This window comes from Hyla sarda, chromosome 1 (assembly GCF_029499605.1).
Source record: "Hyla sarda isolate aHylSar1 chromosome 1, aHylSar1.hap1, whole genome shotgun sequence".
Lineage (NCBI taxonomy): Eukaryota > Metazoa > Chordata > Amphibia > Anura > Hylidae > Hyla > Hyla sarda.
The window spans coordinates 550,387,785-550,406,712 of record NC_079189.1 but is presented as its reverse complement, the minus strand read 5'-3'; the positions used below and the strand labels follow the sequence as shown (position 1 = coordinate 550,406,712).

Here is an 18,928-nt window from a genome sequence, read left to right as displayed (position 1 = left end):
CAGGTCAGGCCCGACCTCTAACAAAGGCTGGTACACGTGGCTAATAGCGTGCGGCACTGATCGCGGTGTTGCGCACTATTAACCCTTTAGATGCAGCATTCAAAGTTGATTGCCGCGTCTAAAGTGAATGTAAACAACTCCCGACTAGCTCAGAGGGCTGTTCGGGACCACTGTGGCGAAATCGTGGTGTCCTAAACAGCTGAAGGACACAAGGAGGGCCCCCACCTTCCTCCTCTGTGTCCAATCTCCTAATGACTGCTCAGTGCCTAACATCCAGGCATGAGCAGTCAAGCGGCAGAATCATCGATCAATGTTATCCTATGGTTATCCTAAAAAGTTAATAAAGATCAGTTAACCCCTTCCCTAATAAAAGTTTGAATCACCCCCCTTTTCCCATTTAAAAAAACCTGTGTAAATCAAAATAAACATGTGATATCAAGACGTGCGGAAATGTCCGAATTATAAAAATATATCATTAAATTAAATCGCACGGCCAATGGCGTACGTGCAAAAAAATTCAAAAGTCCAAAATAGTGTATTTTGGTCACTTTTTTATATCATGAAAAAAATGAATAAAAAGCGATCAAAAAGTCCGGTCAACAGAAAAATGATACTGATAAAAACTTCAGATCAAGGCGCAAAAATACCTCCCTGTACGTGGAAAAACAAAAAAAAATTATAGGGGTTAGAAGATGACAATTTTAAACGCATTCATTTTTGTGCATGTAGTTATGATTTTTTTTCCAGAAGTACGACAAAATCAACCCTACATAAGTAGGGTATCATTTTAATCTTGACAAAAGGAAGGCAAAAAAGCAGGGGCCTCCAGCTGCTCCAAAAATTGAAAAACTTGAAAAATTAAAACTTCACATTTAATACAACTTGTTAAAAACAGAGGATATCCATAGAAAATAAAATGGTACAAGAAACCGACGCGTTTCGAGCCGACACTGGCTCTTAGTTGTGGCACAAAGAATTACGGGCATGTACCCCTTATAAAGTCCTGCTTCCAAATGAGCCCAACGGAAGCAAACAGCATGGATTCCGGAACAAGAATGACGTAAGTGGACCATGTTGGATTCACCAAAAATGCCAGAAAATGTGGACTGGAGGTATTGTCGTAATGGAGTAAATAGGTGTTTTGAATGTGCAATACATGGATGTGGACCAGAGTAGATACAAATCATATAGTGAAACAGAATCGCATGATGTGTAAAGAAAAAAAGTGTGAACATGTATGTAAGCACTAACCATATGCTATATAACAAAATCGCCAAATATTTATATATCTCTGTATAGATACCGGCATGTGTGTATATATAGAGATTATAGAATCCAACATGGTCCACTTACGTCATTCTTGTTCCCGAATCCATGCTGTTTGCTTCCGTTGGGCTCAATTGGAAGCAGGACTATATAAGGGGCACATGCCCGTAATTCTTTGTGCGACGACTAAGAGCCAGTGTCGGCTCGAAACGCGTCGGTTTCTTGTACCATTTTATTTTCTATGGATATCCTCTGTTTTTAACAAGTTGAATTAAATGTGAAGTTTTAATTTTTCAAGTTTTTAAATTTTTGGAGCAGCTGGAGGCCCCTGCTCTTTTGACTTCCTTTTGTCAAGTTGAATCCCGGGACCCGGCCCGCTGTTTGCCTGCCCTGCTCTCCTACTACTACAAGAACTTCAATCAGTTATTGTCCCACAGTGGTGAGCTGAATTTCATCCCTTCTTTTTTTGTTGTTATATCATTTTAATCGTATGGACCTACAGAATAAAGAAAAAGTGTAATTTTTACTGAAAAAATGTACTGCGTAGAAACGGAAGCCCCAAAAAGTTAAAAAATTGCGTTCTTTCTTCAATTTTTTCAGACAATTATTTTTTTTTCCCGTTTTGCCGTCAATTTTTGGGTAAAAAGACTGATGTTATTACAAAGTAGAATTGGTGGCGCAAAAAATAAGCCATGATATGGATTTTTAGGTGCAAAATTGAAAGGGTTATGATTTTTTAAATGTAAGGAGGAAAAAACCAAAGTGGACTCCTGCTTGTAATGGCAGGAGACCAAACTCAGGAAATGTTTCTCTGCACTGAGCTTGATTAACAGCTGCACAGAACCTCACTGACAGCTGCACAGACTGAAAGCTGCACAGAACCTCACTGACAGCTGCACAGACTGAAATCTGCACAGAGCCTCACTGAAAGATACACAGACTGAAAGCTGCTGCACAGAGCTTGAGGTCTTCTATTCATCACAGTGCTGCAACTAGGGATGTCCCGATGCCGATACTAGCCATTTCCCTGGTATCAGGGACTCGTTCAAGGTCCCGATAACAGATCCGATACCTGCTGCCGCTCCGCTGCCCCGTTCTCCCGTCCACATCATGGCATTCCATGGAGGAGCATACACGTCACTCCACCTCCTCCACTGCACCCAGTGTAACGCTACGGAGGAAGCAGAGTGACATGTATGTCACATGCTCCTCCATAGAACGCTATTATGCTGACGGGAGAATGGGGCAGCAGCACCCGTCAGAGGACAGCCGCAGGTGAGCTGTTTACAAGGGTGGGGGCTTGCGGTCTACAAGGGGGGAGCTTGCGGTCTACAAGGGAGTAGCTTGCGGTCTACAAGGGGGTAGCTTGCGGTCTACAAGGGGGTAGCTTGCGGTCTACAAGGGGGTAGCTTGCGGTCTACAAGGGGGTAGCTTGCGGTCTACAAGGGGGTAGCTTGCGGTCTACAAGGGGGTAGCTTGCGGTCTACAAGGGGGTAGCTTGCGGTCTACAAGGGGGTAGCTTGCGGTCTACAAGGGGGGGGCTTGCGGTCTACAAGGGGGGGGGCTTGCGGTCTACAAGGGGGGGGGCTTGCGGTCTACAAGGGGGGGGGGCTTGCGGTCTACAAGGGGGGGGGGCTTGCGGTCTACAAGGGGGGGGCTTGCGGTCTACAAGGGGGGGGGCTTGCGGTCTACAAGGGGGGGGGCTTGCGGTCTACAAGGGGGGGGGGGGCTGCTGTCTACAAGGGGGGGCTTCTGCTAGTGTCTGCAAGGGGATACTACCTAATATTAAAGGCAATCTTACAGCAGTGTCACCTGCACTAACTTGAATTTATAGGTAGATAGTGCAGGCGACCCAGTTTCTACCGCTGCTCACCATGTGATCATCGGTCTCGCCCATAATGCTAATTTTTTGTTCTGCCCAATGGAGAAGAGAGGAATCTTGGCTCATATTATAGCAGCCGCCTCCATTGTACACAACAAGGAACCTACATATCAGGACGGTAATCAGTGCCAGAGACCGGGTCACCCTGGTGTAAGATTCCCTTTAAAATAAAAGCACACGTACTTGGTATCAGTGAGTACTAGAATTAAAGTATCGGTACTCGTACTCTGTCTTAAAGGAGTTCTCCGGAGCTTCGACATCTTATACCCTATCCAAAGGATAAGGAATAAGATGCCTGATCGCGGGAGTCCCACCGCTGGGGACCCCTGTGATCTTGCACACGGCACCCCGTTTGTAATCAGTCCCCGGAGCGTGTTCGCTCCGGGTCTGATTACCGGCGCCCACAGGGCCGGCGGCGTGTGACGTCACGCCTCCGCCCCTCAATGCAAGCCTACGGGAGGGGGCGTGATAGCTGTCACGCCCCCTCCCATAGGCTTGCACTGAGGGGCGGAGCGTGACATCACACGGGGGCGGAGGAGTGACATCACACGCCGGTAATCAGACCCGGAGCGAACACGCTCTGGGGACTGATTACAAACAGGGTGCCGCGTGCAAGATCACGGGGGGTCCCCAGCGGCGGGACTTCCGCGATCAGGCATCTTATCCTCTATCCTTTGGATAGGGGATAAGATGTCTAAGCACCGGAGAACCCCTTTAAAAAAAATGGTATCGGGACATACCTAGCTGCAACCATGTGAGGGCAGAAGTTGTCCCCCAGTAGGCTTCAGTGATGTCACGCCTGCTGGGAAACGCCCACTTCTGATGAGAGATTACACTATGTGAGCAAGAAGAAAGGTAAGAAAGATACAGAGCTTTTAAAAGCTCTTAAGTTTTTTTCTAAGGGTGGGAGGAGTAGTCAGGGAACATAGCCTGAGTTAGTTTAGAAAAGTTTATTTAGTGACAGGTACCCTTTAAGTGTTGCCAGGGGCCTAGTAAGCGGTACGCTTGGTAACATTTCCTTTTTTTGTATGATCAGCTTTTCTATGTTTTGTTTTTTTATTACTTTGTGTTGAGATGTTTGCTAAATTTTTCAGCAACATGTGACGGCCATAGAGTCCATGAATGCTACCTCTGTGGAGGTCCTTCACACGTGAATAATAAGAGGGTGCGGCCAGCAGTCATACCAAGTGTGAACTAGGGCCAGAGAACAGTGTAGAAGGCGCGGGGCTAGCAATGCACCCAGTAGTGTACCACGTGACCCCGCACTCGTCCCTATGACAACCAGTACTGCACGGGCCCGGGGCTTCTCTGTGCTTACACCGTGGGAACAATGCGGCCTGAGAGCCCTGAAGCCGCACACGAAGCTGCGGTATCCTGTAGGCAGGTGACTGTGGGGGTCAGGTCCAGAAGGCAGCGCCGCCCTAACAGCCCCATTCAGAACTACTCACCGCTTCACTACGCCAGTTTTGATCTTTATTTGCCTCAGCCGTGGGTCCGCCATCTTAGAGGATGATACAAGTCCGGATGAGTCAGCTGCGACACCACGGAGGATGCGCAGTGCTAGGTGACGCAGTAACTTGGAAAGCGGCGCGGCAGTTGTCACGAGTCGGCGCTGAGGATTCTGCGCATGCGTACGAGTATTCGGTTGTTACAGAGTTGCTCCTAGGAGAAAGCTGCTTCTGCGCACGCGTGGTAGTGTCCTGTTGCTAAATGTGTGCTGTATGTGCGCTGGCGTGGTAGCGGTGTGTGAAGCATTTGCGCATGCGTGATAGTGTCACGTTGCAAGGCGTTGTATTTGCAGTACACAGAGCTGACAAGTGCTGGGTTGTCACTGTCAAGTATCAAGGTGCATAAAGGTGGTTTTCTTACACTAAAATTGTTAAATATTCCTAGAAGAGTATTGCTGTACCTAGTGATAGACATACTAAATATTGTGTGCCAGTTTGGTTGCAGCTGCAGCCACATGTAGGGCTAAGTTCTCATTGGCGTCAATCTCCGCCCTATTTTTTTTTCTATGGTAAACTGTGGGATTCCTGACTGACCTGTCAATGGGATCCGTCGAGAACCGGCAGCGACCCGGTGGAGTCAGTTGTGCTCCGACCCGTTTTGGGAGCGCAGCAGCAATGTAAACTTAACCTGTGAGTACAACACGCGGACACCATCAACGCTCTCATAGAAATGAATGGAGGGCATGTCTTCTACCAGTAGACGACACGCGCTCCTTTCTGAGAGAGCCGCTGCATTGCCGTGGAATGAGATTTGCCATAGAATGAGATGGTCCGCCTCCATCACATCCTATTGGCTCTCTCTTGTCACGTGACATATTTAAACGTCACGCATCGATGCGCACAGTAGTGTCAGTTTGGCTATCACAGGGAGAGGATCTCCTCACCCTGTGATAGCTGAAGCGGCACGGAGCTCTCATGGCCTCTGTGGCCCGACAGAAGTTCACACATGTACGCAGCTCATACGGCTGGCTCATATACATTTACTGTTGATCCACAGCGCTATCGGGATCCCGATGCCGCTGTCATCAGTGTGCGTCCCCCGAGCGCCCCACGCCCGCAGCTGTACTCCCCGTCCCGTTAACGCTCAGGGAGCGGGGAACAGAAAGTAGAGTATCGGGCGCAGGTTAAGTTATTCGCGTAGTGCTGCGCATGCGCAGTACTACTTTACCTGCGCCCGATGCTCTATTTTCTGTTCCCCGCTCCCTGAGCGTTAACGGGACGGGGAGTACAGCTGCGGGCGTGGGGCGCTCGGGGGGACGCACACTGATGACAGCGGCATCGGGCATAGGAATCCCCATAGCGCTGTTGATCGCTCCCTGAGCGTTAACAGGGGACTGGGAATAGACCTACGGGGGACGGGGAGTGGAGCTTCGGGCGTGGGGCGCTCGCGGGGATGCAGACTGATGACAGCGCCATCGGGCATAGGGATCCCGATAGCGCTGTGGATGTAATAATAGAGTAAATGTATATGAGGCAGCCGTATGAGCTGCGTACATGTGTGAACTTCTGTCGGGCCACAGAGGCCATGAGAGCTCCGTGCCGCTTCAGCTATCACAGGGTGAGGAGATCCTCTCCCTGTGATAGCCAAACTGACACTACTGTGCGCATCGATGCGTGACGTTTAAATATGTCACGTGACAAGAGTGAGCCAATAGGATGTGATGGAGGCGGACCATCTCATTCTATGGCAAATCTCATTCCACGGCAATGCACCGGTGATGTTTAAAGTTCTCTACAATTCGTAGAAAACTGAAAGCGCATGTGCAGCACTCCGCTGACAGCAAAGGGCTAACATAGGCAACATTAGGAGCGTAGTGCTAGTGTAGCAAGCAGAACTCCGTAGAACACTGCGAGCGCATGCGCAGTTTACTATGGACTCTGAGTGCTTAGGTAGCGTAGTGTAGCAGGCAGGGAGAGAGAGAGACCAGTGTAGGGTTAGCGTAGTTTAACATCAGTGTAGCGTAGCTAGCTTAGATTGTAGCGTAGCTAAGGTTTTAAATTGCAAGGACGTAGATTAGGTTTTAACCTCTTAAGGACCCATGACGAATGAGTACGTCCTGGGTCCCGGTCCTGCGATATAACGTGGGGTCACACGGTGACCCCGCATCATATCGCCGCGGGCCCGGCATCATAGTGAAGCCGGGACCCGCCTCTAATAGCGCGCGGCACTGATCGCGGTGCCGCGCGCTATTAACCCTTTAGCCGCGCGCTCAAAGCTGAGCCACGCAGCTAAAAGTGAAAGTAAAAAGTGCCGGTTAGCTCAGGGAGCTGTTCGGGATCGCCGCGGTATAGTCGCAGCATCCGGAACAGCTGTAGCACAGGAGGAAGGACTCTCACCTTCCTTCCTGCAGTCCGATCGCCCATTGAATGCTTCAATCCTGAGATCCAGGCTTGAGCATTCAATCGCCGAAAACACTGATTGATCCATTCCTGTGGAGATGAATCAATCAGTGTTAAAGATCAGTTAATGCAATGTTATAGCCCCCTATAGGAGCTATAATATTGCATTAAAAAGTGTAAAAAAATCATTAACCCTTTCAATTATCCCTTCCCCTAATAAAAGTTTGAATCACCCGGCATTTCCAAGAATAAAAAAAACACAGTGTAAATAAAAATAAACATAAACATATGTGGTATCGCCGCGTGCGGAAATGTCCGAATTATAAAAATATACCGCTTTTTAAACCGCACGTTCAATGGCGTATGTGCAAAAAAATTCCAAAGTCCAAAATAGCGCATTTTTGATCACTTTTTATACCACAAAAAAGTGAATAAAAAGTGATCAAAAAGTCTGATCAGAACAAAAATGGTATCGCTAAAAACTTCAGATCACGGCGCAAAAAATGAGCCCTCATAGCGCCCTGAACACAGAAAAATAAAAAAGTTATAGGGGTCAGAAGATGACCATTTTAAACGTATACATTTTCCTGCATGTATTCATGATTTTTTTCTGAAGTGATACAAAATCAAACCTATACAAGTAGGGTATCATTTTAACCGTATGGACCTACAGAATAAAGATATGGTATCATTTTTGCTGAAAAATGTACTGCGTAAAAACGGAAGCCCCCCAAAACTTACAAAATAGTGTTTTTTCATCAATTTTGTCGCACATTGAATTTTTTTCCTGTTTCACCGTAGATTTTTGGGTAAAATGACTAATGTCATTACAAAGTAGAATTAGTGACGCAAAAAATAAGCCATCATATAGAATTTTAGGTGAAAATTTTAAAGAGTTATGATTTTTTAAATTTAAGGAGGAAAAATTGAAAAGGGAAAAAGCCCGGGTCCTTAAAGGGGTAGTCCAGTGGTGAAAAACTTATCCCCTATCCTAAGGATAGGGGATAAGTTTGAGATCGCGGGGGGTCCGACCACTGGGGCCCCCTGCGATTTCTCTGTACGGGGCCCCGGCTCTCCGCCGAGATAGCGGGTGTCGACCCCCGCACGAGGCGGCGGCCGACACGCCCCCTCAATACATCTCTATGGCAGAGCCGGAGATTGCCGAAGGCAGCGCTTCGGCTCTGCCATAGAGTTGTATTGAGGGGGCGTGTCGGCCGCCGCCTCGTGCGGAGGTCGACACGCCCCCTTCCCGCGGGCTGTCGGGGCTCCGTACAGGAGATCGTGGGGGGCCCCAGCGGTCGGACCCCCCGCGATCTGCAACTTATCCCCTATCCTTAGGATAGGGGATAAGTTGCTCACCACTGAATCACCACTGGACTATTCCTTTAAGGGGTTAAAGTAAAGAGACTACAACTCCCAGCATGCCCAGGCAGCCTAAGAATGTCCAGGCATGCTGGAAGTTATAGTTTTGCAGGTTTTACAGTGAAGGGACTACAACTCCCAGCATGCCTAGACAGCTTAAAGCTGTCCTGGCAGGATGGGAGTTGTAGTTTTACACATGTATAGAGTAGATAGCGTAGAGTAGTGTTAGCGCAGTTTTACACCAGTAAAGCTTGGCATAGTTTTTACACAGGTTTAGTGTAGTTAACGTAGTGTTAGCGTAGTTTTACACAGGTGTAGTGTGGTTAGCATAGTTTTACACAGCTGTAGCGTAGTTAGCGCAGTGTAGTGTTAGCACAATTTTTTGCACCAGTGAAGTGTAGTTAGGGTGGGGATAGCGTAGTTTTACACCTGTGTAGCGTAGCGTAGTTTTTACACAGGTGTGGTGTAGTTAGCGTAGAGTAGTGTTAGCATAGTTTTATACAGGTGTAGTGAAGTTACCGTAGCATAGTGTTAGCATAGTTTTACACAGGTGTAGTGTATTTAGTGTAGCATAGTGATAGCGCAGTTTTACACAGTTGTAATGTAGTTAGCATAGCGTAGTGTTAGCACAGTTTTTTTCACCAGTGTAATGTAGTTAGCGTAGTGTAGGATGAGCGCAGTTTTACAAAGGTGTAGTGTAGTTAGCGTAGCGTAGTATTACCGTAGTTTTACACAGGTTTAGTGTAGTTAGCATAGCGTAGTGTTAGCGTAGTTTTACACAGGTGTAGTGTAGTTAGCGTAGGGTAGTGTTAGGGTAGTTTTACAAAGGTGTAGTTTAGTTAGCATAGTGTTAGCGCAGTTTTATACCAGTGTAGTATAGTTAGCGTAGCATAGTGTTAGCGCAGTTTTACACAGGTGTAGCATAGTTAGCATTGCGTATTTTACACAGGTATAGAGTAGTTAGCGTAACTCAGTGTTCGCATAGTTAAGTGTAGCATAGTTAGCGCAGGGTAGTTTTACACAGGTATAGAGTAATTAACGTAACTTAGTGTTAGCGCAGTTTTACACCAGTGTAGTAAAAAATTTACTAACCCATTTTTTTGTGTTTCTCTTCTTGTTTCAGATTTGTGAATGCGGAGGACTACGTTGGATTCGGTGGACTACGACGACTTGCCTTTTTTTTGTTATATACAGTAAGTAGTAGATAAAAATATCCGGGTGATCGGCGCAATCCGCATGACGTCCAAAATACAAAGTATGTGTTACGCCGAGCGCTCCGGGTCCCCGCTCCTCCCCGGAGCGCTCGCTACACTCTCCTCACTGCAGCGCTCCGGTCAGATCCACTGACCCGGGGCGCTGCGATACCGCCTCCAGCCGGGATGCGATTCGCGATGCGGGTAGCGCCCGCTCGCGATGCGCACCCCGGCTCCCGTACCTGACTCGCTCTCCGTCGGTCCTGTCCCGGCGCGCGCGGCCCCGCTCCTTAGGGCGCGCGCGCGCCGGGTCTTTGCGATTTAAAGGGCCACTGCGCCGCTGATTGGCGCAGTGGTTCCAATTAGTCTGATCACCTGTGCACTTCCCTATATCACCTCACTTCCCCTGCACTTCCTTGCCGGATCTTGTTGCCATCGTGCCAGTGAAAGCGTTTCCTTGTGTGTTCCTAGCCTGTGTTCCAGACCTCCTGCCGTTGCCCCTGACTACGATCCTTGCTGCCTGCCCCGACCTTCTGCTACGTCCGACCTTGCTTCTGTCTACTCCCTTGTACCGCGCCTATCTTCAGCAGCCAGAGAGGTTGAGCCGTTGCTAGTGGATACGACCTGGTCACTACCGCCGCAGCAAGACCATCCCGCTTTGCGGCGGGCTCTGGTGAAAACCAATAGTGACTTAGAACCGATCCACTAGCACGGTCCACGCCAATCCCTCTCCGGCACAGAGGATCCACTACCTGCCAGCCGGCATCGTGACAGTAGATCCGGCCATGGATCCCGCTGAAGTTCCTCTGCCAGTTGTCGCTGACCTCACCACGGTGGTCGCCCAGCAGTCACAACAGATAGCGCAACAAGGCCAACAGCTGTCTCAACTGACCGTTATGCTACAGCAGTTACTACCACAGCTTCAGCAATCATCTCCTCCGCCAGCTCCTGCACCTCCTCCGCAGCGAGTGGCCGCTTCTGGTCTACGCCTATCCTTGCCGGATAAATTTGATGGGGACTCTAAGTTTTGCCGTGGCTTTCTTTCCCAGTGTTCCCTGCACTTGGAGATGATGTCGGACCAGTTTCCCACTGAAAGGTCTAAGGTGGCTTTCGTAGTCAGCCTTCTGTCTGGAAAAGCCCTGTCTTGGGCCACACCGCTCTGGGACCGCAATGACCCCGTCACTGCCTCTGTACACTCCTTCTTCTCGGAAATCCGAAGTGTCTTTGAGGAACCTGCCCGAGCCTCTTCTGCTGAGACTGCCCTGTTGAACCTGGTCCAGGGTAATTCTTCCGTTGGCGAGTATGCCGTACAATTCCGTACTCTTGCTTCAGAATTATCCTGGAATAATGAGGCCCTCTGCGCGACCTTTAAAAAAGGCCTATCCAGCAACATTAAAGATGTTCTGGCCGCACGAGAAATCCCTGCTAATCTACATGAACTCATTCACCTAGCCACTCGCATTGACATGCGTTTTTCCGAAAGGCGTCAGGAGCTCCGCCAGGATATGGACTCTGTTCGCACGAGGCGTTTCTTCTCCTCGGCTCCTCTCTCCTCTGGTCCCCTGCAATCTGTTCCTGTGCCTCCCGCCGTGGAGGCTATGCAGGTCGACCGGTCTCGCCTGACACCTCAAGAGAGGACACGACGCCGCATGGAGAATCTCTGCCTGTACTGTGCTAGTACCGAACACTTCCTGAAGGATTGTCCTATCCGTCCTCCCCGCCTGGAAAGACGTACGCTGACTCCGCACAAAGGTGAGACAGTCCTTGATGTCTACTCTGCTTCTCCACGTCTTACTGTGCCTGTGCGGATATCTGCCTCTGCCTTCTCCTTCTCTACTATGGCCTTCTTGGACTCCGGATCTGCAGGAAATTTTATTTTGGCCTCTCTCGTCAACAGGTTCAACATCCCAGTGACCAGTCTCGCCAGACCCCTCTACATCAATTGTGTAAACAATGAAAGATTGGACTGTACCATACGTTTCCGCACGGAGCCCCTTCTAATGTGCATCGGATCTCATCACGAGAGGATTGAACTTTTGGTCCTCCCCATTTGCACTTCTGAAATTCTCCTTGGACTTCCCTGGCTTCAACTTCATTCCCCAACCCTGGATTGGTCCACTGGGGAGATCAAGAGTTGGTGGCCCTCTTGTTCCAAGGACTGCCTAAAACCGGTTCCCAGTAACCCTTGCCGTGACTCTGTGGTTCCTCCTGTAACCGGTCTCCCTAAGGCCTATATGGACTTTGCGGATGTTTTTTGCAAAAAACAAGCTGAGACTCTACCTCCTCACAGGCCTTATGATTGTCCTATCGACCTCCTCCCGGGCACTACTCCACCCCGGGGCAGAATTTATCCTCTGTCCGCCCCAGAGACTCTTGCCATGTCTGAATACGTCCAGGAAAATTTAAAAAAGGGCTTTATCCGTAAATCCTCCTCTCCTGCCGGAGCCGGATTTTTCTTTGTGTCCAAAAAAGATGGCTCCCTACGTCCTTGCATTGACTACCGCGGTCTTAATAAAATCACGGTTAAGAACCGCTACCCCCTACCCCTCATCTCTGAACTCTTTGATCGCCTCCAAGGTGCCCACATCTTTACCAAACTGGACTTAAGAGGTGCTTATAATCTCATCCGCATCAGAGAGGGGGATGAATGGAAAACGGCATTTAACACCAGAGATGGACACTTTGAGTATCTGGTCATGCCCTTTGGCCTGTGCAACGCCCCTGCCGTCTTCCAAGACTTTGTTAATGAAATTTTTCGTGATCTTTTATACTCCTGTGTTGTTGTATATCTGGACGATATCCTGATTTTTTCTGCCAATCTAGAACAACACCGCCAGCATGTCCGTATGGTTCTTCAGAGACTTCGTGACAATCAACTCTATGCCAAAATAGAGAAATGTCTGTTTGAATGCCAATCTCTTCCTTTCCTAGGATACTTGGTCTCTGGCCAGGGACTACAAATGGATCCAGACAAACTCTCTGCCGTCTTAGATTGGCCACGCCCCTCCGGACTCCGTGCTATCCAACGCTTTTTGGGGTTCGCCAATTATTACAGGCAATTTATTCCACATTTTTCTACCGTTGTGGCTCCTATCGTGGCTTTAACCAAAAAAAATGCCGATCCCAAGTCTTGGCCTCCTCAAGCGGAAGACGCCTTTAAACGGCTCAAGTCTGCCTTTTCTTCGGCTCCCGTGCTCTCCAGACCTGACCCATCCAAACCCTTCCTATTGGAGGTTGATGCCTCCTCAGTGGGAGCTGGAGCTGTCCTTCTACAAAAAAATTCTTCCGGGCATGCTGTTACTTGTGGTTTTTTTTCTAGGACCTTCTTTCCGGCGGAGAGGAACTACTCCATCGGGGATCGAGAGCTTCTAGCCATTAAATTAGCACTTGAGGAATGGAGGCATCTGCTGGAGGGATCAAGATTTCCAATTATTATTTACACCGATCACAAGAACCTCTCCTACCTCCAGTCTGCCCAACGGCTGAATCCTCGCCAGGCCAGGTGGTCTCTGTTCTTTGCCCGATTTAATTTTGAAATTCACTTTCGGCCTGCCGATAAGAACATTAGGGCCGATGCTCTCTCTCGTTCCTCGGATGCTTCTGAAGTTGAACTCTCTCCGCAACACATCATTCCTCCTGACTGCCTGATTTCCACTTCTCCAGCCTCCATCAGGCAAACTCCTCCAGGAAAGACCTTTGTTTCTCCACGCCAACGCCTCGGAATCCTCAAATGGGGTCACTCCTCCCATCTCGCAGGTCATGCGGGCATCAAGAAATCTGTGCAACTCATCTCTCGCTTCTATTGGTGGCCGACTCTGGAGACGGATGTTGTGGACTTTGTGCGAGCCTGCACTATCTGTGCCCGGGATAAGACTCCTCGCCAGAAGCCCGCTGGTTTTCTTCATCCTCTGCCTGTCCCCGAACAGCCTTGGTCTCTGATTGGTATGGATTTTATTACTGATTTACCCCCTTCCCGTGGCAACACTGTTATTTGGGTGGTCGTTGATCGATTCTCCAAAATGGCACATTTCATCCCTCTTCCTGGTCTTCCTTCAGCGCCTCAGTTGGCTAAACAATTTTTTGTACACATTTTTCGTCTTCACGGGTTGCCTACGCAGATCGTCTCGGATAGAGGCGTCCAATTCGTGTCTAAATTCTGGAGGGCTCTCTGTAAACAACTCAAGATTAAATTAAATTTTTCTTCTGCATATCATCCTCAATCCAATGGACAAGTAGAAAGAATTAACCAGGTCTTGGGTGATTATTTACGACATTTTGTTTCCTCCCGCCAGGATGACTGGGCAGATCTTCTTCCATGGGCCGAATTCTCGTATAACTTCAGAGTCTCTGAATCTTCCTCCAAATCCCCATTTTTCGTGGTGTACGGCCGTCACCCTCTTCCCCCCCTCCCTACCCCCTTGCCCTCTGGTCTGCCCGCTGTGGATGAAATTTCTCGTGACCTTTCCATCATATGGAGAGAGACCCAAAATTCTCTCTTACAGGCTTCATCACGCATGAAGAAGTTCGCGGATAAGAAAAGAAGAGCTCCTCCCATTTTTTCCTTTGGAGACAAGGTATGGCTCTCCGCTAAATATGTCCGCTTCCGTGTCCCTAGCTACAAGTTGGGACCACGCTATCTTGGTCCTTTCAAAATTTTGTGCCAGATTAATCCTGTCTCTTACAAACTTCTTCTTCCTCCTTCTCTTCGTATTCCTAATGCCTTTCACGTTTCTCTTCTTAAACCACTTATCATCAACCGTTTCTCTCCCAAATCTGTTCCTCCCACTCCTGTTTCCGGCTCCTCGGACATCTTCTCCGTCAAAGAGATTCTGGCATCCAAAAAGGTCAGAGGGAAAACCTTTTTTTTAGTGGATTGGGAGGGTTGTGGTCCAGAAGAGAGATCCTGGGAACCTGAGGACAATATCCTAGACAAAAGTCTGCTCCTCAGGTTCTCAGGCTCTAAGAAGAGGGGGAGACCCAAGGGGGGGGGTACTGTTACGCCGAGCGCTCCGGGTCCCCGCTCCTCCCCGGAGCGCTCGCTACACTCTCCTCACTGCAGCGCTCCGGTCAGATCCACTGACCCGGGGCGCTGCGATACCGCCTCCAGCCGGGATGCGATTCGCGATGCGGGTAGCGCCCGCTCGCGATGCGCACCCCGGCTCCCGTACCTGACTCGCTCTCCGTCGGTCCTGTCCCGGCGCGCGCGGCCCCGCTCCTTAGGGCGCGCGCGCGCCGGGTCTTTGCGATTTAAAGGGCCACTGCGCCGCTGATTGGCGCAGTGGTTCCAATTAGTCTGATCACCTGTGCACTTCCCTATATCACCTCACTTCCCCTGCACTTCCTTGCCGGATCTTGTTGCCATCGTGCCAGTGAAAGCGTTTCCTTGTGTGTTCCTAGCCTGTGTTCCAGACCTCCTGCCGTTGCCCCTGACTACGATCCTTGCTGCCTGCCCCGACCTTCTGCTACGTCCGACCTTGCTTCTGTCTACTCCCTTGTACCGCGCCTATCTTCAGCAGCCAGAGAGGTTGAGCCGTTGCTAGTGGATACGACCTGGTCACTACCGCCGCAGCAAGACCATCCCGCTTTGCGGCGGGCTCTGGTGAAAACCAGTAGTGACTTAGAACCGATCCACTAGCACGGTCCACGCCAATCCCTCTCCGGCACAGAGGATCCACTACCTGCCAGCCGGCATCGTGACAGTATGCTGATAAAAATCCAAAGGTTCTTTTATTTGCTTGTGTCAGACTCATTTCGAGGTTTTATACCTCTTTTTCAATGACTACAGCTGTAGTCATTGAAAAAGAGGTATAAAACCTCGAAACGTGTCTGACACAAGCAAATAAAAGAACCTTTGGATTTTTATCAGCATACTTTGTATTTTGTACGTCATGCGGATTGCGCCGATCACCCGGATATTTTTATCTACTACTTACTGAATCTACTATCGATTGAGGATACACTCGAAACATCCGGACGGCTGCACCGCCACCCTGCTAACTCTGAATACATCTCAAAGCCCTCAAGGTTGTTGTGTGCCAAACACAACCTTACAAGGTGAGTGTTCCGCTTATGCGACTCACCTGTAGTGCCAACCATATAAAACATACTGCCCAATGAGAAGCTCTGTCTTGTGTTTTATCCAACTATAGTATCATATATATATATATAAAATGGTTAACGAGGGCTGTGGGGGGGAATGTTTTTCCTAATAGAAATGTTTTAACTTGTGTGTGTGTGTTTGTTTTTTTAATTACTTTTCAGACTTAGTAGTGGAAGCCGTTTTTTAGACGGAGTCCATTACTAAGCCAGGGCTTAGCGTTAGCCCCAAAGACAACTATCAATGATTTCAGCAGGCATCCTGTTGCGTTCACCGCCCGGTTACCATGGTGATCGGAAACGCAGAGGGCGTACCCGTACGCCTTGGTCCTTAAGTCCCTGGACGCAATGACGTACCTGTACGCCCTTGGTCCTAGACAGGTTTATGATTTCATCCAAAACTCCACTCGCAGAATTCTGCAAATGTAGATTTCAATTAGCGGCAGCTGCCAAAATCCGTTTTTTCCTTCTTCTCGGTTTCTCCTGTATGACAATGTACATGCTACTGTGTTTTCTCCTGTATGTTTGTGCTCCTGTACGTCCCTCCTGACATGATTTTCTCTTTCCCCTGTATGAACCCTGTGCATTTATGCTTCCCTGTATGAACTAGGGATCGACCGATTATCGGTTTGGCCCATATTATCGGCCGATAATCACGATTTTGGACATTATCGGTATCAGCAATCACCTTGCTGATAATGCGCCGCCCCCTGGCCAGAGATGACCATCGCCGCCGCTGCCCCATTGCCTACCCAATCCTCTGGCCACATACCGCCGCCGCTGCCCCATTGCCTCCCCCCATCCTCTGGCCACATACCGCCACTGCCCCATCGCCTCCCCGCCCCATCCTCTGTTGTTATAATTACCTGATCACGGGGTCCGCGATACTTCTGGCTCCTGCGCTGTTGCTGTGCGCTGCGTAATGACGAGTGACGTCCCCAGGGCGACGTCACCGTCAGTGCGCACAGTAGCAGCGCAGGACCCCAACAGAGCCAGAAGTATCACGGACCCCAGGAACAGGTAATTATAACACCGGGGATGGGGGGAGGCGATGGGGCGGCGGCGGTATGTGGGCAGAGGATGGGGGGGGCGGCGGCAGTATGTGGGCAGAGGATGGGGCAACTGTGGTGGTTAGACTCAGGACCCCAGGACAGGCAGGGGGAGAGAAGCGGGCAGCGGCGGCGGTCTCTGGCCCGGCAAAAGCCGCTGCAGTTCATTGATTTAAAGCGCCTGCTTTAAATCGTTGATCTGCAACGGCTTCTGCCCCGCCTGGGGGGTTGAAATAGCCGATAATTTATACCGGAATATCGGTATAATTTATCGACTATCGGCTTGAAAGGTGACAGATTATCGGTATCAGCCCTGAAAAATCGATATAGGTCGATCCCTAGTATGAACCCAGTGCATTTCCACGTCCCTATATGAACCCCGTGCATTTCTGCTTCCCTGTATAAACCCTGTGCATTTCTGCTTCCCTGTATGAACCCCATGCATTTATGTTTCCCTGTATGAACCCCATGCATTTATGCTTCCCTTGTATGAACCCCATGCATTTATGCTTCCCTGTATGAACCCCGTGCATTTCTGCTTCCCTGTATGAACCCTGTGCATTTCTGCTGCACTGTATGAACCCCATGTACTTCTATGTCCCTGTATGAACCCCGTGCATTTCTGCTTACCTGTGTGAACCCCGTGCATTTATGCTTCCCTGTATGGACCCCGTGCATTTCTGCTTCCCTGTATGAACCCCGTGCATTTCTACGTCCCTGTATGAACCCGCATTTCTGCTTCCCTGTATGAACCCCGTGTATTTCTACATCCCTGAATGAACTTTGTGTACGGTGTCCATTTTAGGACATCGTCAGACGTAACTCCCTCCTCCGTCAGGTGAAACGGCATCCCGCCTCCTCCCTCGGACCAATCGTCGTCAGCCGCAACTCCATCCTCCCTCAGGTGAAACAGCGTCCCACCTCCTCCCTATGACCAATTGCGGTCAGTCGTCAGCCACAACTACGTCCTCTGTCGGGTAAAACAGCGTCCCGCCTCCTCCCTCGGACCAATCGCTATCAGTCGTCAGCCGCAACTCCGTCCTCCTTCAGGCAAAACAGCATCCCGCTTCCTCCCTCGGACCAATCGCCGTCAGTTGTCAGCCATAACTCCGTCCTCCGTCAGGCAAAACGTCCCGCCTCCTCCCTCACACCAATCGCTGTCATCCTTCAGCCACAACTTCCTCATCTGAAAGTCCCTCATCCAAAATGCCATCATGCCTCAGAGGATTCTCCCTCAGACGCAACTTCCTGCCTCATAACAGAGCCGACGCTGCACAGCACTGTATAGCAGAGCCGACATTGAATAGCATGTACAGCAGAACCCGTATAGCAGAGAGCTGACACTGACTCGGGTCTGCTACACGGCAGGATGTTTTTTTGTCTGAGGGATGACAGAGTTTTGGATGAGAGACTTTAGGATGACAAAGGAGGGAGTTGTGGCTGACGCCTGACAGAGATGGGTCTGAGGGAGGATGCGGGATGCTGTTTTGCCTGACGGAGGTACGACTGACGATGTCCTAAAATTGACACCGTACCCGGGCATTTCTACATCCCTGTATGAACCCCGTGCATTTCTGCTTCCCTGTGTGAACCCCGTGCATTTCTGCTTCCCTGCATGAACCCCATGCATCTCTGCTTCCCTGTATGAACCCTGTGCATTTCTGCTTCCCTGTGTAAACCCCATGCATTTATGCTCCCCTGTATGAACCCCATGCAATTCTGCTTCCCTGTATGAATGCTGACATAGAAATGCACAAGGTTCATACAGTGATGTTCATGTCCTGTACAAAACCCATGCATTTCTATGTCCTCTTTATTGGGCTACTGAACACCCCATGTAAAAGCAGATATCAGCTTGTGCAGTTGATCCTCCCAGTTGCAGCCCAAGGAAACCTGCGTTATACACAGCACACTTATATAACTCAGCCCTGGTTGGGATACACTGGCATACACACAGAAAAGGGACTACAACTCCCAGCATGTATCATTCAGGAGTCTTCCGTCTGTGGTATAACACCAGCATGCTGCCTCTGTAGCCTCCTGGGGGTTGTAGTTCACAACACCTCTATTGTCTCAGTAGTCTCCTGGGGGTGTAGTACACCACACCTCTACAGGGCATACACCAGTGTTTCCCAACCGGGGTGCCTCCAGATGTTGCAAAACTATAACTCCCAGCATTCCCTGGTTGGGAAACACTAGCATACACACACATAACAGGGACTACAACTCCGA

The 18,928-nt window shown here is 49.5% G+C and overlaps 1 protein-coding gene across 1 annotated transcript in view; it reads right to left on the bottom strand.

The window, feature by feature from the left end:
• The window catches only part of TBCA (tubulin folding cofactor A), a 64,857-nt gene extending 60,010 nt beyond the window's left edge, over positions 1-4,847 (bottom strand). The window contains exon 1 of the mRNA XM_056541643.1: positions 4,597-4,847. Coding sequence (XP_056397618.1) covers positions 4,597-4,649 — 53 coding nt within the window. The 5' untranslated portion in view covers positions 4,650-4,847. The remainder of the gene's footprint in view (positions 1-4,596) is intronic.
• Between the last annotated feature and the right edge of the window lie 14,081 nt (positions 4,848-18,928).